This window comes from Phocoena phocoena, chromosome 4 (assembly GCF_963924675.1).
Source record: "Phocoena phocoena chromosome 4, mPhoPho1.1, whole genome shotgun sequence".
In the NCBI taxonomy this organism is placed as follows: Eukaryota; Metazoa; Chordata; class Mammalia; order Artiodactyla; family Phocoenidae; genus Phocoena; species Phocoena phocoena.
This window is the reverse complement of record NC_089222.1, coordinates 144304398-144328821: the sequence shown is the minus strand read 5'-3', so window position 1 is coordinate 144328821 and position 24424 is coordinate 144304398. Positions and strand designations below refer to the sequence as shown.

General features: G+C 52.3%; 1 protein-coding gene across 1 annotated transcript; it reads right to left on the bottom strand.

Annotated features, from left to right (window-relative positions):
• Positions 1–978: 978 nt before the first annotated feature.
• Positions 979–24396, bottom strand: RRP1B (ribosomal RNA processing 1B). Its single transcript, XM_065875925.1, has 16 exons — positions 24267–24396; positions 17478–17560; positions 15843–15900; positions 14529–14614; positions 14164–14225; positions 13699–13828; positions 12323–12387; positions 11706–11887; positions 9586–9680; positions 8892–8989; positions 7304–7323; positions 6147–6278; positions 5001–5623; positions 3199–3348; positions 1981–2044; positions 979–1172 (listed from the first exon to the last, which is right to left on the bottom strand). The coding sequence occupies exons 1-16, from the start codon at positions 24394–24396 to the stop codon at positions 979–981; spliced, it is 2172 nt and encodes a 723-aa protein (XP_065731997.1).
• Positions 24397–24424: the final 28 nt, after the last annotated feature.

The window sequence follows — 24424 nt, the reverse complement described above, 5'->3', positions numbered from 1 at the left end:
CCAAGACAGATCAATCACCTAGCCAGCACTGCTCTGAGCTGCATTTCTGTTTTTCCAACTGAAGTCTGAGCGCCTCCCACCCGATTGCTGTAATTAACCAAAATTAGAGCTTTATGCAAATCTGTAAGTGCAAGCTTCGACATTTGAAAAAAGGGAGCTACGAACAAATAAATAAGCAGAGACAATTCTTAAAGGCTGCTTCTTTTGCCTTCTAGCAGAAACCCACGTTTCAGACACGGCGGCCGCGCCTCTGAAGACGTGAGTTGGGAGTGAAGATGGGGAAGCTGCTCTTGGGGCCGCCAGCCATGGAGGGTGTCGGCTCACACAGCACGAGGACCCGGGCGCCCAGGGAGGACACCCTAGGCTGGCCCAGAGGTAGGAAACCAGGCCAAGGCAGAGGGAAGGAAGTGTCTGACCCCCGAGGGCAGAGGCTCTTCTCTCCCGCCCCAGCGCCCCCAACTCGCAGGGTCGCCCCAGCTGTGCACGCACCGCGAGCGCGTGGGAAAAGCGCGGTATTGCCGATGTGGTTACAAGTCACCTCTACCCCAAACTGCCGAACACCCCCAGAACACGGGAACAAAGCCCTACATGCTTTGAAAGAGAAAAGAGACAGACTGTTAGACCCAAGACCAGCAGAAAACCAGCCTTGCTTGGCGGTTCCACACGCGCTGGGCGGGGCCGGCGAGGAACTGAGCCCCGGGATGCCACCGGGCAGCGTGCTCTCAGCCCATGGGCCTCGCCGCCACAGCCGGAGGTCCTGAGGTCACCCACAGCTGGGAACACCCGGGGAGCGGAGAGCTCGAGCATGAACGGCGTCTGCAGCAGAAGCTCAACGTCTGCCCGTGGCCCCGCGGCTCACCCAGAACCTCGTACACACAACTCACGGGAATTTATAAAACAATAAAAAGGCCCCACTTTCAAACGTTATAATTTATAGAATACTCTGTACAAAAGCAGTCTGTGAAAGGAATGACTACCCTAGAAGAAGTCTATAGCCGTCGGCCTCCTCTTTGGCGTGCTGGTCAGCGGCGTCTTGGTCCCCAGGGGCGTGCTGGCCGGCGAGCTGCTGGGGGTCTTCAGCACTCCGTGGAGGGGTCTCTGCTCAGGGTTGAAGGCCACCCGGGAGGGGCCCGTGGGACTGACCAAGATGCTCTTGTCCGTCTTCTTGAATTCTGCCCCGGATGAAAGCAAGGCCACAGGTTAACAGGGTGCACGCACCTTCCTCTGTGCTGCCGGCAGCGCGGGCTCCCGCAGGCCCCCGCGGGCCCCGAGCTGTGTGCTCACTCCCAGGCAGGGTGGCGCCCTCGCCAGGCCCGCAGAGAGGGCCCGAGAGCCCGGGAGGAAACGGAGTCACCAGTGAGGCTCCTTCCCTTGGACGACTTTCATCCTCCTCGGAAAACGCCCTGAGGCCGCCTGCACGGACGTGGGGGGAGCGCCAGGCGGGCCAGGTCGCGTGGGGGGGTTACGGAACATGGGCACTCGGTGAACCCCCGGTTTGGGTCTGGGATGAACCCCAGGTTTAGATAGTTGAAGGAGCCTTTCCTTCCTGGTGGATTTGTTCCCCCCATTTGCTCCAGCGCTGAAGATGAGAGCTTCACAGGTCCTCTCCAGACAGCCCCTCCCTTCTGCACGCGTGCGTGCGCACACACACACGTTTACTTGTGGTCCTTAAAAACAGCCAGGACCTAAACTCATTGTGTACTTGTAAAAACCTTGGTTTCCTCCTTTGAAAGACAAAGCAAGGCAAGTGAATCACACCCGTATTGAAAGCGGTAAGACAAGTGTGCCCCTCTTCCCCTCTCCCCGGGCAGGCAGCCTGCAGACCTTCACGGAGGCAGGACAGGCCGTCAGATGGCGGGCCGACAGGGCTTCAGAATCAGGGCAGGCAGGCCTGGAAACCGAGGCCCTCCCGGCCGCCCCGGGAGCAGCCCAGCGACGGGCCCAGGCCCTCCCCGCCCCGCAGAGCGGACGCCGACTCACCCGCCGTCGTGTTCCTGTTCAGCCCGAACGTCACCTTCTTGGAGCTGGACGGCGTCCTGTGTGGCTGCAGAAGAAAACGACACTGAAAGGAGCAAAGGACCGGCCCAGCCGCCCCGAGAGCCCACGGTGGCCGCGTCGCAGGCCCAGCACTGGAGGGCCAGCCCCGCTCTGCAGTAACCGCCTGTTTCTGGGTTCCCGGGGAGGAGAGCAGAGCAAAATTACGGTGTTTGAAACCTCCCGGGAACAAGAGGAAGCTCACCATTAACTCCATCCACCTCGTCCCAGAGCCCCGCCGTGACCTCGTAAGGGGAGCGATGGGCCCGCTCCTGTCACGGAACCTCACTTCTGGGGGCAACGGACGGGCACTTCCCAACTTCTCGTGCAGGAGGACTCCAAGCGGATTGGATGTTCTAACAATTCATCAAAATTAAGTAACTGCTTCCTATCTGACAAATTCCTAGAAGCGTCCCCACTCTGCATTATGAAGCACTTTATCGAACCCTTCTTAGAATCCCAAATCTGTGTGAATCCCATGATTCTACTTTATACCATTTTTGCTTTAATAGCAACATTTTAAGAGAGGGACTTCGCTTGTGTGAGTCTTGAGTCATTGAACCAATATCCCTAAGATACCTTAAAAGAAACACAGGCAGCGGTCACCCTGCCAGTTTGAGTGGGTGCTATTTAAATGTGAGCTCGCCAGAGGTGTCCACAGCAGGCCAGCTCAGCCCGCCCGTCACAAGGGCTCCGCCAGGACCTCTGTCTCCTGGAGGTGGACTGGACGCACCCCCAGCAGCCCGGCCTGGGCACCCGGCACGGCTGGCCCTGCCTTCCTGAGCCCTGAAACAGTGACCACCCTCTCCCACCACCGCAACTCGCTCTGACCGCTCCCCTTGTGTCCCAGGCAGATCTGTGGACCCAGACTCCCCAGAGCTTCCGTCCCCCACTTCGCTGCCTAGTCCTGCGACTTCTCGGACACGGCACCCCAGTCCCGCCGACGCGGAACGGTGTCACCGACCGCACCTCAAGCTCCCCGCTGAGCCCTCGGGCTGCCCGGGGCCGGAATGGCTGCCTGAACAAGGCTGGCACGCCGCGAGAAGCGGCAGAGGCCAGAAGTGGGGCCCGAGGCCAGCGCGCAGAGCCCCTGTCTGCACCTCGGGTGGCTGTGGTGGGCCGGGGGCCAGAGGGACAGCGGGCGGCGGGGCGGGGGTCGGGTACCTGCAGCCCGGGGCCTGGCGAGGTGGCGGCCCCGCTGCCCTTGGCCTTCCTGAAGAACAGGGGCTTCGGGGAGGAGGAGGCGTCAAACTTCACGAAGTCCCTCTGGGTCCTCAGCTGCTTCCTCAAAGGGCTGAGCGCCCCACCGCTCCCCTGTGTGCAGAGGGGCGAGACGGGGGTCACATCCCCCCGTGAATGCAGGAAGCGAGCGGACACAAGGCGGGACCCACTTACCAGCTCACCCCAAGCCCCCCGTTTCCTGTTCCAGGTGTGCAAACACCTCGCTTCCTGAGCAGACGCCACACACACACGAATGTCCGCCTCCCCATGCTGGCACCATGCCGACGGCCAGATGTCTACCTTCTCAGCCACGAGAACCCATTTTTACCCATCTTCAAACTTATGCCCATGTTCTGAAGATCTCTGCCTTTCAGAGACCATCTACTACGTGGTAATTCACTCTCTCATTTCTGATCAGACATCACTGCCCACGGACAGTTTGGCACGGGAGGGAGAGTGTGAGGCTACCAGGTTCTGTGGGTCTGTGACAGGCAGACGGAATGTCCCCTGGATGTTTCACACTGACAACCCCATGGCAGGCCCCGTTCTATTCCTGGGGTCTCAGGGGTCTGGGAAGCCCAAGGCAGCCCACTGGTGGTTTCGGCAAGTCCCTGGGGTTCCTGGTCCACGGTGTCGCACACATGGACAAGACACTCCACCCCTTGGGGAGGAAAACCTCCCCCGACCCTGTGACTCATTTAGCAGCCCCTCCAATCCTCTCCGAGGAGGGCTACCAGGGGCAGAGAAACGAGACCCAAAGAAGGAAATCCCTCTGATATTCTTAGTGAAGAAAGGGCATCAGTGATAGTGGGTGAAGGGCAGAGGCCGCAGAGCCCAGAGAAGGCGACACAGCTGACACGGCAGTCAGGGAAGGTCTGAGGTGAGAAGAGACTTCCTGAATCCCAGCTGCGCGCCCTGTTTCCCTGGCTCAGACTGGCTACGGACCCACTTAGGGATCCTGCACCGTGAGGCCTGGAAGCAGTGTGTAACCCAGTCCACACAAGCTCTGCAGACGAGGGCCTTGATGTCGTAACTGCTGCAAAGCAGGAGATGCAGATACGCACGCTGGGCAGGGGTCAGCCAGCCTGTTCTGGAAAGGGCCAGGGAGTAAATGATTCCGGCTCTGCAGGCCGCGAGGTCTCCGTCGCACTCCTCAGCTGTGCCGCGAGAGGCAGAAGCAGCCAGGCCGGCGTGGGCGCCGCTGGCGGGCTGTGTGCTAGGGAGGCGACGCCTGCCGACCACTGGCACAGACGCACTGCACGTCCAGAGAGGAGGGTGTGAGACGCAGACCTAGAGCCCAGGTCCCCGTCTATAGGTGGCTCTAGAGATCCAAGTGGACAAAAAGTTTTTTCATTGAAAACATCAGTGAGATAAGAGAATTTGGGGCTTCTGCCTTTGCCAGGACTGGCCACGAATTGAAAAAGAAAAATGAGATCAGCGTGTGATGGAGATACACACCTGCCTGTTTATCTGCTGGGACTGGCCACGGGGACAGTTCCCCAGACTGAGGCTGGCCCTGCCCTGGCCTCTGCGGAGCCAGAGGGGTGGGGGCTGGGGCGGACGCAGAGGAAGCCACCGAGGGGGTCACTGCTTGCTCCTTGGTAGAGGTTGTCCGGAGCCATGACCGCTCCCTGGGCCCGGGGCTGGCTGTCCCCTGCCCTGCCCATGCACGCGGCTGAGCAGGTAGGACCCTGACACTCCTGCCCGGGAGCTCCAGCCCCCTGCCCTGGGCCCGGCCGCCTTACCAGGGCCTGCACGAGCTTGACCCCTCTGTGCTCCGCCCACTTTGACATCTCTTTCACTTTCTTCCTCTTTTTCAAAACGGCAGCTTTCTGAGCAGACAGGTCGTGGAGGTCATGGCCGCCAGACTCCCTCCTCCTTTTCTTCAGCTTCCCGCCCTGGGGCAGGATGGCAGGGCAGTCCCCTCTGTCTGCTGGGCTCGCTGGAGGGGGCAGGGGCCAGGCCAGCGTGGGCGGGCCGCCGCCGTTGACCAGGAGGGTGCCGAGCTCGCGCGTCCTCTTCAGGACCGGGGCGCCGCCGGCCAGGGCCGCTGCCTCTGGGCTCTCCACCTGGACCCTCAGGCTTCTCTTCCTCAGTCGTCTCCTCCTGCTGTGCACGGAGGCGGGCTCGGAGCCGCTCTGCTCCCGGGGGCAGGACGTGGCCACCGTCCCCAGCTCAGCCGCACTCGCCTCCTGGGCTCTTCCGGGACCGGCCTCCGGCTGTCGGCTGCCATTCTGCTCCGGGCACGTGGCCTCACCACCCGGCCCCAAGTGCTCAGGCCGGAGGTGGTTCTTCTTCTTCTTTTTCCTTTTTCTCTTTGGAACACTGCCTGCGCTCTCCTCTTCCTCGGCAGGAGAGAACTTGGCTCCTAGAGACACAAACCGGTCAGAGAGCGCCCCGGTGCCCAGGTCACCTGGCCGGCCTCGTGGGGGAGCGCAGGGCACGTCCCCACGGTCTCCCAACAGGTCCTCCTCTGCGCCCTCGGGCCCCACGAGCTTCCTCACCCGGCCCCACCTCTTCCCTGCCCCGGCTGTGGCCGGAAACCTTCCTAAGCCCTGCTTTGATATAAATGCATCTGAAATAGTATTCCGATTTCTACTAATTTGCAGGCCCAGGCCCAGTAATAAGACAAATGCTCCGAAGGGCAGTGTCCACCCAGTATCCCCCTGTCCCCACCCACTTTCTCCACTAGGAGTCAGTAAATGCCTTTACTTTAGGGAGGCTGCAACGTGGTTCCACAGGAAACGGCAAAACACTCGGACAGACTTTCTGTCTCAGCCCCTCAGAGCGACAGCTTCTGCTCTGTGATGACCCGTGTGGACGGCAAAGGCAGTCCCCGCGCCGCCCCCCTTTCACCCCCGCCCTCACAGACTGCGGTCTTTGCCGCTCACCTTTCCCTCTTTCCATGTCCGTTTCCTCCAGAAGTTTGTTCCCTTTCTTCTTATGCCTCCCTTGACTGAGGCTTTGGTCATCTTCGTCAGCAGAAGCGTCCTCAGCAAAACTGAGGTGAGAGAGACTGCCTGCTGGACACCAAAGCCCCTTCTGGTCAGCTTTCTGAGACCGGCACCGCTCTGTCCCCAGGGCCTCCGAGCCATGCCCCCGCCCACGTCACGTGGGTAGAGTTTTAACACTGATTTCTGCCATAAGGCCCTCACTACTCCTCCGACCCCAACCCGAAAGCTGGGACACAGGAAGTACAGACTTAAAAACGCTTTGTGGGGTGTTCCCTGGTGGTGCTGTGGCTAAGAATTCGCCTGCCAAAGAAGGCGACACGGGTTCGAGCCCTGGTCCGGGAAGATCCCACATGCCGCGGAGCAACTAAGCCCGTGCACCACAGCTGCTGAGCCTGCGCTCTAGAGCCCGTGAGCCACAACTACTGAGCCCACGTGCCACAACTACTGAAGCCTGCGCTCTGCAACAGGAAGCCACCGCGATGAGAAGCCCGTGCACCGCAACGAAGAGTAGCCCCCCGCTCGCCGCAACTAGAGAAAGCCCGCGCGCAGCAACGAAGACCCAACGCAGCCAAAAATAACTAACTAAATAAATAAAAATTTAAAAAAAAGCTTTGTGGATCTCTCAGCTGAGGCAAGGGACTGCAGACCTGGGGTGACACCCTCCACACCTCAGCCAGGTCTGCAAGGCCCTCCAATTCTAAGCTCCCCGTGTGCACGAGGGACGGGGCAGCAGACCATCCACTCGGCTCAATGTAACCAAGCTCACAGGCGGCAGCTTCCCCTGGGGGACGACTGATCACACAGCAAATGAAAGGGACCCTGAGAGATCAGCTTGTCTTCATGAAGAATCCACCCCGCCCCAGGGGCTGGCGCCCGCGTCTGGCTCCGCGCGGGTCTGGACGGGGTGGGCGGCGGGCTGGAAGAGGCCCAACGCCGGGTTCCTGCGAGGGCCTCTGCTCAGCTGAGCAGGCTAATTTCTCATGCTTTCAATTCATGTCTCTCAGTCCTGTTTGTCAATATTTGGCACAACCGCCCTCTGTGGGGTCCACGCTTATTAAGAACATCACCAATTAAAATCTTCTCATTTTCCTCACCTTCAGAAAGATCCTGGAATCTGAAACAGAACACAAGAACGCTTCCTAGAGAAACCCTCCTGTAAACATATGCACTAACCTTTTAAAATATAAGTGATACTTGTCTTTCCTTAAAATAAAATCTTTGTTGAGATATAATTCACATACTAAACAATTCACCCATTTAAAGTGTACAGCTGAATGTTTTACTATCAATATACTTTGATTGAAGTATAGTTGATTGACGTTACTAGTTTCTGCTACACAGCAAAGTTATTCAATTATACACACACACGTTCTTTTCTTACATTCTTTACCGCTACAGTTTATAATACGATGCTGAGTATAGTTCCCTGTGCTACACAGTAGGACCCTGTTGTTTTCCGTTTTACATACAGAAGCTTAAAGGGTAAAGCAATATTGGGGGTCTGTTAACTCCGCTTCCTTCTTTCCTAGAAGGGGAGGTGGAAGAGGAAGGTGGTGTGAGGCAAGGGCGAGAAACAAAGGACAAAACCCCCTCAAGTGTCATCATATCATCAACGACACGAGGATCTAAAGACGTGTCTTGGCACATCCAAATGAAACGGAGAAATCAAAATCTCCTTCTTGTTTCTTAAGGCTGAAAAAGCTTACATCTCTACTTACATTGCATTCTCTGCTTTGTTACCAAGTGGAGACAGCCTAGCCGTGTTTTGCTCTACACGACTAATGTATTAGAACAAAAAGAAGTGTGAGCCCTGTGCCGAGAGGGCCGTGTGCCGTGAGGGGCGTGTGCCGTGAGGGGGCGTGTGCCGTGAGGGCCGTGTGCCGTGAGGGGCGTGTGCCGTGAGGGCTGTGTGCCGTGAGGGCCGTGTGCCGTGAGGGGCGTGTGCCGTGAGGGCCGTGTGCCGTGAGGGGACGAGTGCTGTGAGGTGGCAGGTGCTGTGAGGAGGCGTGTGTGTGGGCGGCGCGTGGGCTGCATGGCAGCGCTGGGCAGCAGACAGGCCCGTGTCCAGCTGCGTCCGGCAGCTGGGAGCCCGGGCCATCGGTCGCCTCCCCGTGCCCCGGCTAACTCATCCGTAAGTGAGGAGTGACAGAAGCCGCCCTGCGGCGCCCTCCGGAACATGAAATGATGTACGTGCAGCGCTCAGAACAGGGCCGGCTCACAGTGTGTGATCAAGTGCAGCTGTTACCTGTCGTGAGTCACAAGCCCCGGGGCTGCGCAGTGAATTACCTGAAAGGCTGTAATGGTGTCACAACCACACTTCTGGCAGGCAGAGTGGGAGCTGGGGGCGGGGAGGGGAAGTAGCTGAACCGCTATCCCAACCACACTGCAATTTCTTGATCAGTAGACTTTACACGTTCTCCACAGGCTTCCTTCTACATCACCACGAGCCAGCTAAGAGGCGGGTTTAGCTGCCTCTGCAGAATGAACGTGAGGGGCAGGGGAGCGGCTGCTTTTACGGAATCTTTCAGTTTACGTGTGGGTACTGCAGGACTATGAGTAATAATACTACAGGACCGAGAAAAAAGGGAAGCATGGTGACGGCTCATCTCATGGCAAGAAACAAAGGGGCCGGACTTGAACACGAACGATGATCAGGTGAGACCTTCTTCCCCGATCACTTACTTTTTGACTAGCTTGGAGAGACGCTTCCTGTTGAAGGGAGGGGTGTTCTTCCTGCTGGTTATTTCCAGGAGTCGGTCGGCAACTGCCTTGTAGTCAAACTACGCGAGAAGAAAAGCCAAACATCAGCCCGAAGCACAGCGCTGCCTGACTTGGAGATCACATCGACCAGAGACAGGAAAGCCAGAGCTCGGGGCTCCGGAAGCATCCCCGACAGGACGGGGCACACGGCACGCCTCAGGCCTGCCAGCCAGAAGCTAGGCGCTGCCCTTGAAAACCTCCTTCTATCTGTTCTCAGCAGAAGCTGGTCTGTATTTGTTCTATTTCTTCTTTCTGAAAATGCAGCTGGGTACGCTATGCTGTTCTGTAAATTGAATCTAGACGTTCCATTTGGACTTGGTATCGCAGTAAGCCTCCTTTACTTGAAAAGTACCACTGGGCTCCCTTTGTTGGATGGAACAGAGCAGATCTTAGTAATTCAGGCCAAAACGAAGACTGACATCTTTCAAACTGCCGTCATACTTAAATCTCTTTGTCTCCAATAAGCTCATTACAAGAAAGGCACCAGTGACTGAGGGATTAAAAAAAACCTTATGCATTAGGCATGTGGTTTAATCAGCTCTGACCCTAATTCCCCAGCAGCCAGGCGGCTCCACAGCAAACCCATATTCTACAAAAAGCAACACCTGCTACCAACCTGGAGAAGCAGCCCGGCGTCCTCCACGCCTCCGCCGCCGCCCCGTCTGCCTTCCTCAGCGACTCCCTCTTTCCTGCAGTGATATCTGCCCAGTGCTATCAAGGAACACATCCACAGACACAACTCAAACACATGGCCATGGCTACCCCCAAAGGAGCCACCCACCATCCAATTAGGTGCCTCTTAGTGAAAAACCACATTTCTTTTTCTTTTCTTTAAAAAAAATGTTTTTTATTTATTTATTTGGCTGCGCCAGATCTTAGCTGAGGCACTTGGGATCTAGCTCCCCGACCAGGGATGGAACCTGGGGCCCCTGCATCGGGAGCTCGGAGCCTTATCCACTGGACCACCAGGGAAGTCCCAAAAAGAACACTTCTTTACAGACAAAACCCTGCAAGTACATTTATAAAACCTCCTAAAGATGTTTTGGATTTTTAGTCCTGGGACATTAAAAAAAACAAAACAAAAAACACCTGGGAGAATTCACACATTTTTGCCTTTTAATTACCTCGTAGACAAAACCTCACTGTGGAGTGCAGTGGAGGTGGACAGGAAACCTGTGGGCCGGGGCTCAGGCCAGTGGGAGCAGGGCAGACAGGGTCTGTCCCCGGTCTCAGGAAAGCTGAGGCCGTGGTGAACTCTCTACAGTAGCACACTGACTCTCAGGGGGCAGCCTCAGGAAACACAACAGGCTGATGTTGACGTGACTCTGGCATTTAAGAAATAATCCAAAGAGCATTATAGCTCATGGAGAAGCAGGTAGAAATTACTATTGGAATCACACAAGCTCTCAGAGGTGTCCCGTCTCTGGAATCCTACCAGCTCCTGAGCGGTGTGGCCTCGGGGCAGAGCCCGGAGAAGACTTGGCGGGCCCCACGAGCATCTGATGAAGAACCTGGGGGGGAATCTTGGGAAGCGCTCAGGGAAGAGGGGGAACGGCTCTAGTTCAGACACAGACGTGGCGGAAGGAGAGGGCCAGGGCCAAGTCAAAACGTGCTCAAGGCCATTCAGTGAGTTGTCACTCGTGCTGAGCTTACAATCAGAATATCTCATCTTTTCTTTTTCAAAGATTTGTCTTTTCCTGACTAAACAATATATGATCATTGAAGAAAAGTTAGAAAAAACAGACAAAAGTACAAAGAAAATAGAAATCACCCACAATTTTGCCACGCAGGGCTAGCTCTTACCGCCTTGGTGTATATCCTTCCAGAGGCATACGTACGTGTTTATATGCGTATGTCTAAATACACAAATCAGGCACCTTCTACACAGAGTTTTTTGGTCCTGCTATAAAAAATTTTTTTAAATTATATTTTCTCTATTAGTTTTTGAAAACTTTCCTTTCCAGTGGCTCTAGAACATTCCAAAAGCATGGGTACAACCTGAACTAGCCCTTTACCTGACACCGTGGCACCAAGATGCTGAAAACCAGCGTGAGTTCTGATGAGGCCTCATTTTAAATGCCCCACGCAATTCCCACGGACACAAACAGCGCTGAGAACAGGGTCCATCCACAGTGGTTATTTATACACCCGAAGAAAAAGAACCCTGGAGGAACTCGGAGACAGAAAGGAGAACTGCAGAAACAACCATGCGTTCCCAATGCAACAGTAAATCAGGTCTCCCGTCAGGGACCCTCTTACAGACACAAGACCACATTAAGATTTTTAAACACATCAAAAAAGCCGAAGGAACTCCCTGGCAGTCAAGTGGTTAAGACTGGTTAAGACTCAGTGGTTTCACTGCCGAGGGCCTGGGTTCAATCCTGTTCGGGGAACGAAGATCCCACAAGCCTTGCTACGCAGCCAAAAAAAACAAAAAAAAGCTGAAACAACAAAAACACACAAAGCCCAAAGCAACGGCAACGAAAATGACAAAACCCTCAAAGACAGCCCTGCGACCCTGGGAACTGCAGAACTGTGCCTGAGCCCCAGTGTAACCAGGGGCCCTGGACCCGAGTGTGTAAACACAGCCCCACTTCCTTTCTCAGGTGGGGGCCAAGGCAGAGGCACCTCTGATGAATTCCGGGGTGTAGTCAGTGAGCTGGCAACAAACGTATTAGAAAGTGTTCCTCTGAGTGAACCTTACCTAAGAAAGACTCTTCAAGTAAATTCTGTTACCTGTTTTCTTTCTACTGATTGCTTTTCTCCACGTCATCTCATTTCCAGACGTCTCTTCCTCAGAGAGGTCACTGTCACCCACTTTGGTTTTCTGTTCCTCGACCGTCTCTTCAGGTGCAAAAGGAGACTGATCTACAATGACTTCAAAAACACCCCTAGCTATAGTCTGTACCAGAGTCTGGCTGAGGGCGGAAGCACAGCAGAGAGAGTGTGGTTAACAGTCGGCCTGGACTTGGTTCCCTAAAGGAGCACAGAGGGCCGGGAAGTGGAGGAAGTCACCACACACCCCGTCCAGCCCCCCGGGGACCCGCTGGGCCCAGCGGCCGGCACCCGCGTTTCTAACCACACCCCCGTGCCAACCAGCTGCAGCCGCCAGGGGCCAGCTCGGCGCCATGTGCCAGGTGGAGGGACCGGGGGTGGGAGGAAGCCCGGGCGATGGGAGGGCGAGGTTCCTGGAGCCGCTGGGGGGCCCAGCCACGACTCAGAGCTTCCTTCCAACGCCGCGCAGCTGTTCTTAGCTTTGGAGGGCCTGTGCGCCATGCTTCACCTACAATTTTACCACCACCTCCCATAATGAAGCACAACCGAAGCAGTAAAATCACACGTGGACCACTTACTCCTTAGTCTTGGCGGCCACCTTGCAGAATGGGTCAATAAACTTGAGGTTCTGATCGGCCAGCAGCTGTAATTTAGAAAGAGGAAAAACAATGAGGGGGGAATAAAGAGCCTTTCTCCTTTCTGATGTGTCCTCGAGAAAGGAACCATTCACGTTTCTCACACAGACTGCATCAGGCCAACACGTATCTCACAACACCCGAAACACACTCCGCTGAAGGTCACGGCTGCCATCCAGCCAGCTGGGCATCTCGGCGCAGTGAGCAGAGAACACTGCCCCTCCCAGCATTCCCAACACATACTCCTTCCTCCACAGAGAAGTCCTACTCAGACACTCCCAGACACCAAGGTGAAGGAATTAAAAATCAAATGTTCACCACAGAACCCTCGTGGAAGAAGAGTAAACCCCTGCTCCTAATCCCACTTCAGATCGTCACCGGCGTGCTAAAAATTGTGTATTTCCCTTCTGGCCCTTTGTCTGTTCACAGATGAATATATACTTAAAAAGCCACCCCATTTGCCCAGCTTTGTCTGTGGCCTTTTCTCCCTACTGCTTCTTATTTTTATTTTTTGGCCGCACCTCGTGGCTTGCGGGACCTTAGCTCCCCGACCAGGGATGGAACCCGTGCCCCCTGCAGTTGGAGATGCCAAGTCCTAACCACTGGACCACCAGGGAAGTCTCCCTACTGACTTTTTAAAAATAATTAATTAACTAATTTATTTTTGGCCGCGTTGGGTCTTCGTTGCTGCCCGCGGGCTTTCTCTAGTTGCGGTGAGCGGGGGCTGCTCTTCGTTGCGGGGCGCAGGCTTCTCACTGCGGTGGCTTCTCTTGTGGAGCACGGGCTCTAGGGGTGCGGGCTTCAGTACTTGTGGCTCGCGGGCTCTAGAGCACAGGCTCAGCAGTCGTGGCGCACGGGCTTAGTTGCTCCACGGCATGTGGGATCTTCCCGGAGCAGGGCTCGAACCCGTGTCCCCTGCATTGGCAGGCGGATCCTTAACCACTGCGCCACCAGGGAAGTCCCCCCTCAATGCTTTTTAAAAACTCGACATCACAAGCATTTCCTCATGTTACAGAAACCTTCGCTGGACTGCATAAGCTGTTCTCAGTTCTGTTGTATAGACTGCCGTGTACACCCTTACTGCATAAATCTTTATCCACATGACCCATCACCTTATGGCACATTCCTAGATGCGCGAAGAACTACGTCAGAAGAAAGGCTGACCCATCCACGCTGCTACTGTGGCTGGTGACCCTGAGCGCCAGCCAACAGCATTCCCACCCCCAGCTCACAGAACATTCGGGCAGGGCCAAGGCCCTGCCTGTCCGGGGCAGCTGTGGCCACGTTACACTGCCGCAGGGCGTCTGCCCACTTCTTACCTCTTTCCCTCCCACCTTGGACAGTTCATCCAGATAGATATCAATGAAGTGGAATTTCACTCCGTTCGGAGACTGACTCTCAGGATGTAGGATCTCCTTCATCAAGACGTCCAGGAAAAGCTTGATTCGGCTACAGGAAACAACACACACGGTTCTGTTAACCCCAGCTGCCAACATCCTCTCTTCCCCCAGAGAAAATGGCAACGCTCTCGTGCCCCCTGCTTAACAAGCAACGCGAGGCGGAAAAAGTTTGACAACCACCGAAACAAGTGTGATGCTAACTGCCACGTGTGCTCAGATCTGCTGGATTTGAAGCTCTTCACGCGTGAGGATGTTTTGCTCTTGGTACGCAGGGTGGAAGGCGTGGATCAGGCGATGCAAACTTGTTAATTGAAAGACCTGAAACCACACTACTGCCTTCAAAGTTTGAAGGCCCCCAAACGCTAACCCGTATAGTTTACCAACCTTTCTTCCCAGCCGTTTCGCTTCAGAACTTCAAAGGACTGCCTCAGGACCAGACGGATCAGCTACAGAGACAGACAACTTTCGTTACAAAGAAAGGGGAAGTGAGAAATACTCATCCGCTGAGCGGGATGACCGGGTAGAGCCTGCATCCCCAAAGTGAAAAAGTTTCCGCAATAATCATATTTAGCTTCTAGAACAAAATCTGTTAACTAAGGATGCCCAAACAAAACAGACGGCTCTGAGCGCATCTTCCAACGCGCTCCACTGGTCGCCTTACCATGCGCTGCACCAACCAACCCTGGCACGGTCCGCCAGCTGCCGCCCGCCCCCAGCCCCGAGGAAAGGGGCTGTGGCCCCGCCCTCACCATGTGGTACTTGTCCAGACGCAGCCCGTCGATGTCCGGCCACTCCCGGTTCACGGTTTGCCAGAAGGTCTGGATGAACAGGTGCTCTGCAGTGAACAAGAGGCTCTGAACGCTTGGTTTACAGGGTACCATGTTACCACACAGCAAGAAGTAACGAAGGGAGACAGACTAGGATTGTTTATTCACTCTTCTCAAGAATTCTTGGGCAGCTAGAAAATCTGGTCAGTAACTAAGTATGCTCAATAACTTCTTTTACATTTACATAAAAGCTTATTTTAGTAACGGGAAGGCTGGCGATATCTTAATGTTCAACTCAAATGCTGTCTGGAGAGTGTTTCATTATCCACTGCCAAGCCACGTTTCTGTTAAAAATCAAAAGCTTTCCTGAGCCACAGCTACTGGCCCTTTTTCAAAGCCCATCTCTACCTGTCAATCCAAAGCCATGAATTCTGGTGAACACTTGGACGATCCATGTAGAAACTCGGCCTTTTGTTTTTTCATGTTCAGTGTCAGCTGGGTGAGGTCTAACAAAACATTATATTTTTCTCTTCTGAGCCATGAAATTGGCACTTTTTCACCCCAAAATAAGTTGTTTTTTTTGCTTTACTTCTTTTTGCACAATTCTCTCTTGATACATGAAAAGCTACAGTATACTCCATGTGAAGAGTTTTGGTCCTTACGAGGTCAGCTGAGACCCTGCCAAAATCCAGAGAACCACTGAGGGTTAATAAGGCCAGTGGATGGCTGTGTTCTGAGGAGGGCTGAGCAAAAGAAGCGAATTCTGCTTTCTCTTCCTCTGTAACTTATCAAAGCCTGAACGTCTCAGAAGTAATTAATTCCTCCCTTTGTTTATTCTTTTTGGTCAAGAGGGGTTACTTTACAGCTTGTTACCAGTGATGACCTTAAATGGCTCTAGTCTTAAGGAGGAAAAGCCATCCTCTACATCCCGAGGTTACTGCAAACACCAGCATATTCACACACAGTCTCTAAGAGTGCTAAAGGAACTCAGGATTTGGAAACTCTGGAGGACTGCTATTTCTTAAAATATTTTTTTGAAATTTCTGAGATGCCAAATGTGGTGTCCCACAGGACACCTCCTTCGTCACCCTCTCAGTGTGTTTAACAGTTTCCCCATGGGATGGTTTCTCGCCTGACATTTACACACTAGCAGCCCAGGTTCACGTGAAGCTAGCCCATTGGAAAACGGAAACTTTGAAGGAAGGAGAAGAAACAATATTGACTAGATTTCTTAGGCAAGTTACCAAATCTGATGAACAAGGAAGTTTTGAAAGTCATGAAAATATCAGGACTTACGAGCCTCTGAGTTGTTAACAACATGGATGAGTTGGGATATAGTGTTCGCTAGCTCCTCCTGCAAAGGTGGGGTTGGGGAAAAACATCGGGGTTATTACGTGGTACCACTGAGATGACAGCATCACGGCCTGAGGGGAGGGGCGTCTCTAGCTCTTGTTCTCAATGTCACTTCCACTAAGAAGAGTGTATCTGGATATCTGGATTTCATCAAATGTGAAATTCCCAATTTCGACAGACCACTGTGCCAACTCAACATGCCTTTGAGAACTGTCTAAGCCGCACGCTTACATAAGTCATCTCCAGCTATGCGCTCAAATGACCTACAGAAGAAACACACTAGCTGTCAACAAGTCCTGGCTGTCAAAATACAACTTGAATTGAGATTCCATCCAAACCCCCAAGTAATGGAAACACAGGTGCCAACGAGGGGGAGTGGCCGGCAGGCAGACACCGGGACTGTCATTCCACGAGGCTCCGTGTGGAACCAGGAAGTCCTCTCGTTGGCTTGCTCAGAAACAGGCTGCAAAGGCAGGGTGGTGGGAAAGGTTAAGGGCATCCAATGCCACGGGAAGAGCCCGTCCTGCTGAGCCACACAAGCTCGCTGGGGAGAATTTGGTGTCTCGGTCTATGAAGAAACCTGCCTTGAGGAGTGTCAACAAAATAACTGTTTATGAGTTACAGAAGGAAAGAACAATCCCTGTCGATGCTACCTGGACTCAAGTCGTTCTTACGCATTTTAAATGAACTCCCAGACTTGCAAGCGATATTCCCTTTTATCTGTTTTCATCTGTTTTCTTCCTCCACTAAAGCTGTTGGTTACTGTTACTTTGAATGTAACTTAAAAATATTTTGCTCTGCTATCCTACTCAAAACATGTTCAGTGGAATAAAGGCAATAAATCAAAGTGAGTCATCACACAGCTTAGGGGAAGTGGCAAAGCTGCATGGTAAAACCTACCCACGACGTGTCAGGGGGCTGCAAACAGCGTTTCCTAAGGCTGACCCTCTACTGCTACAAAGGCAGGCCTGCGTTTACACGTCAGAACAGAGCTCTTAAAGAGCCTAAACCATTTTCTTGGATAGTTTTGGTGGCGGGGCTTGGTGTACTCAGCAGACAGGGGTCCAGGTGGGCACGCACACCAGTGACAAGTCTCCACTGCCTCTGCGGGTGAGGCCATCAGATCTGGGGCCGCTGCTCACTCTACAAAGACCCTGCCCCCAGCACGGGGGCCGCCCAGTCCCGGGCACCCACTTAGCTGTGGCAGAGGTGGGCCTGGAGCCGGGGTAGCTCACACGATCTTAGACTAGTGCCATGCTGTTTTTGACCACAAATAATAAAAGATATAACAGAAACTTTAAAATAAGTAATGTAAATAAAACCTACCGTGGAACCTACGAAACTGTGACAGAGAAATAATAAATCTAATTTATGTGTCTTCTTTGCTCTTTGAAGAGTTAATTAACCTCACTGCTTGCATCCCTTTCTATATGGACAAGAGGTCAGAAAGTGATCCCTTGAAGCAATGGTTTTCAGTTTGTTTCCGTACATTAGGGATGGATACAGCATAAAATGGGCAGGTCTCTTATCCACCTGTGCCAAAAATCCAGTCATATGACAAAGGGAACTGTAGGTTACCTGTAGAAGGGGTTCATCCTGCACCCACATGCAATAGAAGAGCCCTTTCCATATTTTTAGAAGTTCTTCTTGGCTGAAACCTCCTAGAGGGTAAAACAGCATAAAAATCTTATTTTAGAGTCCAAACATTTCCTTTCTAAGTTTAGAACTGCCACGTAAGCCGTGAAAATAATGCTGCATACGTTTTCATTCTTTCACTTGCAAATGTCTTTTTAAATCTGAAGCATACATTTTCTTGCTGTTACAAAACAAACACACATAAATTAGGCAGTTTTATCAGCTATGGGGCAGGGCCGTAGTGGTGGTGTGTTCTTATTATCTGAGGAAAGAAGCAAATGTCATCACGACAAAACATTAACTAATTAAGTGGTCATTTACGAGTTCCCCCAAGTGGCCCTCTGCCTAAAACTAGCACCTCACCCTGCACACCAACATTTTCACTGGTCTTGCAAAGCAAAATGGCAAATCCTACAAAAGATGAGGGATTTGCTGAAGTCCCGTACAACCAGCCCAAGGACACTGGCAAAGCTTTGGGATATTTTTGCAAAGATGACCCTTTTAAGGATCGTACGTTCGGCTGTACCTTGATCTCCCTCTCTCCTGGTTACAGTTTTCATTTACTGGGCAAGCACAGTCTTAAGTGGCATCACCCTGGTCAGCCTTGTTCTCACTCATTATTCAAGACCCCCACCTCTGCCTGAACCGCCTATGACGAAGCCACACGTTGCACACAGACTTCTGTCTCCTGCGTGGACCCCAGGTGTCTGGGAACAATTGCTGAGTAACATAACAACCCACAAAATCAGGTAAGTGTACACCCTTGCAGTTTCCAAGCCTATGGAGAACAAACAGAATCCTCAAGCCTTGATGCCTGTTACAAATGGTCATTATTAATATTTCACTAGAAGGTACTAGGAAGAATCTTTTGGAGCAGCAAAGGATAAACTAGGTGGATGTAAACAACTATGTACTTGGAATCAATGTGATTTCAGTACTCCAAAGCGTAATGAAGTTAAAAGTGACAAAGAGACCCCTTTCGATAGAATGAGGTTTATTTATTTTATTCAGAGTATGTTTTAGAGCTTTGTAGGTATTGCTTTCCAAGTTACTAAGGACCTTTCTCATACCAACAATTTCATTATAGTGCATTTTGATTCTCTGTGATGGGCTCTCACTTCACCAGAAACTATGGTAACGTTGGTTTATTAAAGTGCCTTTCCTTTAGGGGTCGGGCAAATGATGTGCCAACTGGTTTCCTCCCCATCTTGTAATAAATAAGCCACAGCTGACTGCACGGCTACAGTGTAAGTGATAATAAGTTCCACCAGCGCAGAGCCAACTGCAGTCACGACCGGAGTAACTTTGTCATAGTCACCTGTGTTTACAACCAATTGTGTTAAGACTGATGAATTAGTGGATCCGGGCAAGGGTCGTCAATGGCTGCTAAAACATCAGGTGAAAGAATATGGAGGAGCGCTACAATGGATGAATCAGACCAACAACACCCAGGCCCATCAGGCGTCCCACGTGATGCAGTACGAAGAACACGGCATCACTTGTTCCGTATTCCCCCGAAAACGAAAAGGCTCAGCTACACCACTTCAAATCTTAACCATTAATACCAGTTTGCAGGAAATACAGGGGCCAGAGGAACATGTCAAATGAGACCATGGGATGCAGCCAGCAAAACCCCAGGTGTCGGAAACTCTATAGGACAAACGACCCGGTTCCCCCAATGAATAAACTGCAAGGGAGAAAAAGGTGGATAAGCCTGCTGGAATTTAAGATCAAATGCAATGGGTGGGTCTTGTCTGGATTCTGATTTGCCATAAAGAATCTATGGAATGATGGGAAAAACTCAACAGATAAGGTGTGATAATGGTGCTGTGGTTAGGTTAGAAGGGTCCCTATCTTAGAGATACACACTGAGGTGTCAGGAGATGAAACCAGATGCTGGGGATTTGCTTCCCAAGAATCTCGTGGGAAGGAGGAAGTGGGCCGATTAGACAACCCGGCCAGGTAATTAATAAATACTGAAGCAAAGTACTGATATTTGAAATTATGTACTTGAAATATTCCTTAATTAAAAGAAGAGAAAAAGCACTGCATGAGATTATCAAAACGCTATCACGGGCTGTTTTCTTTCTTCTTTTTACTGTTTAGAAAACCCACCATAATGAAACTGGAAAAGCAGGGCCACTGATGAAACAGGACTTAAATGACACTAGTTCCTGCGTGAGGCTTGGGACTGGGCATCCTTGTTTTTGCCAAGCAGCTACACGGTCTCCCCCTCCAGGGCTGCCCCCCTTCAAGGCAGGGCTGGGCAGGGCTCACCTACGTGGCGGCAAGCAGCCAGCTGGGCTTATGCCAAAGCAGCAGGAATCCCCTTGCCCACGGGGCTGGCGCGAGAATGGGCTGGTCATCCCACTGCTGGTCTTGTTCAGGCCTTAGGAAAGACTCTTGATCTCTCCCGGGAGACTTGAAGAGAAGACACGGTTTGGACCCTGCCACACGGCTGGGAGCCTGTCTGAGAATGGAAGCATCAGGGGGCAGCAGAGTTGTCTGCAGAGAAGCTGGGCTCTGGTGCCATCAGTGGAGCTCCTGCATAAAGCTGTGCTTTGGTTTTTTTTCCCCTGAAAACTAGTGTGGCTTGGATATTCTGTCAAGTTCCAACTGAAAAAGAGTCCTAACCAATAAGAACATTTATGGCAAAAAAGTCATATACTATACCAGAGTACACAGCTGAAAGTGGCTTATTCACTGCTTCCCACACCCAGTCCCCCCCCCCGCCGGCATCATTGCTCTCTGCCTGGTGGCATCTTTCCCGTGTGTGTTTACACGACACTCACGTGCGATACAGAAACGCACAGGTGTGTGCGCTCAAGCTCAGAAGCCTTCTCACTTAAAAAGAGCACGGTGTGTACTCATCTCCAGATGGCCTCTCTAAGGGCAGCGGCAGGTCAGACCACTCTAAGTGATCATGCGAGGCGCTCAAGCATCTCTGGATAACCCACACCTGTACCAGGCAAAGGTGTGCTAGGATGCACTACAGAGGCCTTTGTGAGGGAAAACGGCAGATTTCGACAAAGTCACAGGTGAGAGCAGACCCTGGACAGCGGGCGGGAAAGGGGCTTGGACGTGAACGCGTATTCTGACTTGCGTCCTACGTGGAGCAACGAAGTTCAGCGGGAACAAAGCACTGGGCAGGCCCTGGTCCGCTCCTTCCCGGCTGTCCCTCCCAGAAAGGCCTTGAGCCTCCTGTTCGTCACCTGTGACACGTCAGGTTCATGCTTAGGGTCAAAACTAAGTGTACAAACGAGAAGCACGATGTAAGAGCAAAGCACTACGCGGTGGGTGGGTATCACTGTGATCGTCCCATGTTCTCTACCCATAGCCTAGTAGAGCGCGTCTCCCTTAAAAAACACCTGTTTCCAACATTATATATATATATATATATATAAATCCCTCATTTTCACCCAGGAATTTAACTGGTAAAGACAAGGTACCAATCTTTGAAGCATGTAAAGCAAAACACAGAAATGCTCATCATCTAATTTCCTTCAAGACCCTGAAGATGAAGTACGACAATATCTGAAGCAGTTTGTCCCACAATTGCTTTTGGATTTGTCTTTTCTTCTTGGGGGTTGAGTTTCTTAAACTTAATACAACTAAGTTTCTAACAATAATATAGGTTTACTTGCTTCAGAATGAATGAGGTGAACATGAAAGTGAGACGTGGATACAGCAAGTCCAACAGCTCCTCTCATCACGAATCAGCCCAGGAGGCAGCTTAGACGGTAACACGTGACCCCACACCTGTGTGGAAACAGCCATAGCTCCCCGTTTCTCTAACTACTGAGTTGAGAGACCCCAACCCTGACAGTATGAAGAAACTCTTGTTTCCCCCATTACTGCCATTGGCTCCAAGACACCATCAACTATAAGATGTACTGTTATCTTATGTGCTGCCAAGAGAAAGCAGGAACGCAAACGAAACTGTCACAAGGTTGATTTTAAAATTTATCCCAATTTTGGATGTTAAATGCTTAAAGCTGCAGAATGGATAAAAGAGGCAGAGATGCTTGTCTGTTCTGTTCATCGCTGCACTCCCAGTGCCAAGAGTAGTGCACGAAATAGTAATAGCACAGAGGAGGCGCTCCACACGTTTGCTGAATATATGAACGAATAAACAGGGACGAAATGAGCCCTTGTGAATAAAACCATGGTTATTCTACAACTGAGAGTGATCAACAGGAACACTTAAAGTAGCAGAGCAACACTGAGTTGCTTTAAGTTCTACAAAGATTTTCAATGTGTTTTTGAAATCACGAAGCTCTCTATGTTGCTAACAGACAGCAAGAGTAAAATTTCAGACTGCCTTTACTATGCCGAAGACGACACAGAAAACTTGGGTCTGTCAGTGAGATTCACTGTCAGGCCAAGTTATTTCCAAACTTGTGTTTCTATTCTGACGAGCACAGCTGTGGCAGATAGTTTTATTTTGTCCCATCATCACTGTCTAGACATTCACTTTGCAGTTGCTTTTTGGAAGGCCCGCTACATTCCCTGCAGTGTGGGCGTGGTGGTGAAAAGGAGTACAGGACAAGTAACTCAGGTGGGATGGCGCTAACGAGACCGGACCCTGGGCACTGGTACATACCCCCCGCCTCCTCCCCCAGCATCACCTTGGCATTTCGGACCCTGAGCCTGTTCACCAAAGGGGTTTGAGCACCAGGCTCTGTCTGGCTGCCTCAGCCCGAATGTACTGCATCTGGCCCCTCTTCTGTTCCTGTACACAGGAAGGCCCTCGTATGTCTGGATGTGCGCCCACTTCCGGCTAGGAAAACAGACGGAAGCTTACAGTGTTTTGGGGGGAGAGTGGCACATCTACTGATAATGCGAAACAGTGTAGCTAAGTGCCACAACAGAGACATACTGGGTATCTGCAAATCCTAGAGGAGCAGGGCGAGGGGACAGGTAAGGAATTTGGGGGCAAGCGATGCTGAAGTGAACGCTGGGAGTGGATCAAGGCTGGCAACCTTTTCTGAGTGAACAGGAGAAGCGAAGGTAGAGGTGATAAATGGTGTACTGTACACCAGGAATCAGTGTGGAGCAGTCACATAGGGGCTGAGGTGGGGAGAAAGAGAGGACAGATCACAGTCCGCAGACCTGGAATTCCAGGAAGGTGGTGATGTGATCCAGCTGTTTTAGGAAGACGAGCCCAGGCTGGTTTGTGGAGCATGGGTTCGAGGGGGGCACAAATGGAGTTGTTAGATCAGCCAGGAAGTAAGCAAGTGCATACGTCTAGATGAGACGGAGGGGCCATCTCAGGGCAGAGTAATTCAGGAGAGGAGACAGGGAAGACCAAAGGACAGTGGATGCAGGGTGCAGGGAGAGGATGAGGAAGAGTAGTCCAGGCCATGCACGTGTCCAGCTGGAGTCTGAGTGGAGGATGGAAACTGGCAACCAAAAGAGAAGAGCACGAGAGACTTCCCCGGCAGTCCAGTGGTTAAGACTCCGCCTTCCAACGCAGGGGGTGTGGGTTTGATCCCTGGTCAGGGAACTAAGATTCCGCATGCTGTGCAGTGCGGCCAAAAATTAAAAAGACCACGGGCAGCAGAGAAGCACCAGAAGAGAAGGTTTTGGAGGGAAGAAAATGAGTCACTTTTGGGCATTCTGAGTTTGGGGACATGCAGGTGGAGACGTCAGGTGAGTAGGGCATATCTGAGCTGAAAACAGCAAAGGTCTGGGATAGAAGGTTAAGGTTAGGAACCTCTAGCATACATGGGATAAGAATAACTTAAATCTTTCGGGGAGACCCCTAACAGAATCGAAGTCAGAAAGCTTGGCTTCATTCCTCTTTCTAGCAGACTTCCCATGAAACTGTATTTTCTTTTTCCTGGGTAGTCTTTCGTGATTTCTTGTCAAAATAAAACAAAGGATGTCAGTACAGGGATAAATGATATAAATTCTTTCAAATAGACTCAAAGTATTAATACTAGCAATAAACAAGTCAGACTTTATCTTAGTACAATAAAAACGTCCACTGCGTACAGCAGTTCATTCCTTCAAGGTTTTACAGATGAGGTAACAAAATCCGTCAATGGCTCCCCACTGAAGTTAAAATCCAAACCACAAAAGCCCCGTGTGACCTGGCCACTGCCTGCTTTTCCAACTTCATCTGTTAACACCCTCACCCTCTGTTACCTTCCAGCTCTTCCCTCTCGCCTCCTCTCAGACCTGTTGAACGCCACCCCGAGAGCCCTGTGGAACAGCCTGTATAGAGGAGCTCTCTCTTTCCTTGGTTTTCGTTTTCTTTACCTCACTTATACGAGCTCTGTTTCAGTTATCTATTCCTCCCTGGATTTCCCGGGACAATTTCCTCGAGGGTAGGGTTTCTATCTTCTCTCCTGTAACCCCAGCACCCTAAAGGTATTGGTCAAGTGAGGACGTAACTCAATGAAGAGCGCACCAGAAGCAAGCAGGAGAGTCCACTGATCCAACATGGGATCGGTCAGAACGGGTCTAATTCTCAGCTTCCCCACTCGCTGTGACTTTCGGCAGACCACCTAACCCTGTCGGCCGCAGTCCCTCAACCGTAGAACCGGACGAGACCCGGCAGGAAGCGGACACAGAAGCACATGCAGGAGTGCGAATCGGTGCCGCACGCCCCCCCGCTCCACTCCGCCGGCGGCTCCCCCGGCCCGGCCCCCCTGCCCGCACTCCCCGGCCCAGCCGGGGCTCCCCAGCCCCCGCCGCCATGTGCGCGGCGGACCGCCGGGCGCCCACCTGTCTCCCTCTGCGTCTTCACGCTGATATACTGGCGCAGCTTCTTCACCGCCCGATCCCGGATGCCCTTCTCGTGGGACGCCAGGCGCTGAGCGAACTGGATCTCGGCCGGCTGCATGGCGGGGGCCATCGCACCCACTGGAGCATCCCCGGCCGCA

Bases quoted from the DNA above. Each gene is read 5' to 3' on its own strand.
- RRP1B (XM_065875925.1), bottom strand. From the start codon at position 24,396: ATGGCCCCCGCCATGCAGCCGGCCGAGATCCAGTTCGCTCAGCGCCTG. The intron at 5,624-6,146 runs GTGAGCGGCAAA...TTGTGTCTCTAG, and splicing joins GGACATGGAAAGAGGGAAAG to GAGCCAAGTTCTCTCCTGCC. The intron at 3,349-5,000 runs GTAAGGCGGCCG...CTCTGCACACAG, and splicing joins TCAAGCTCGTGCAGGCCCTG to GGGAGCGGTGGGGCGCTCAG.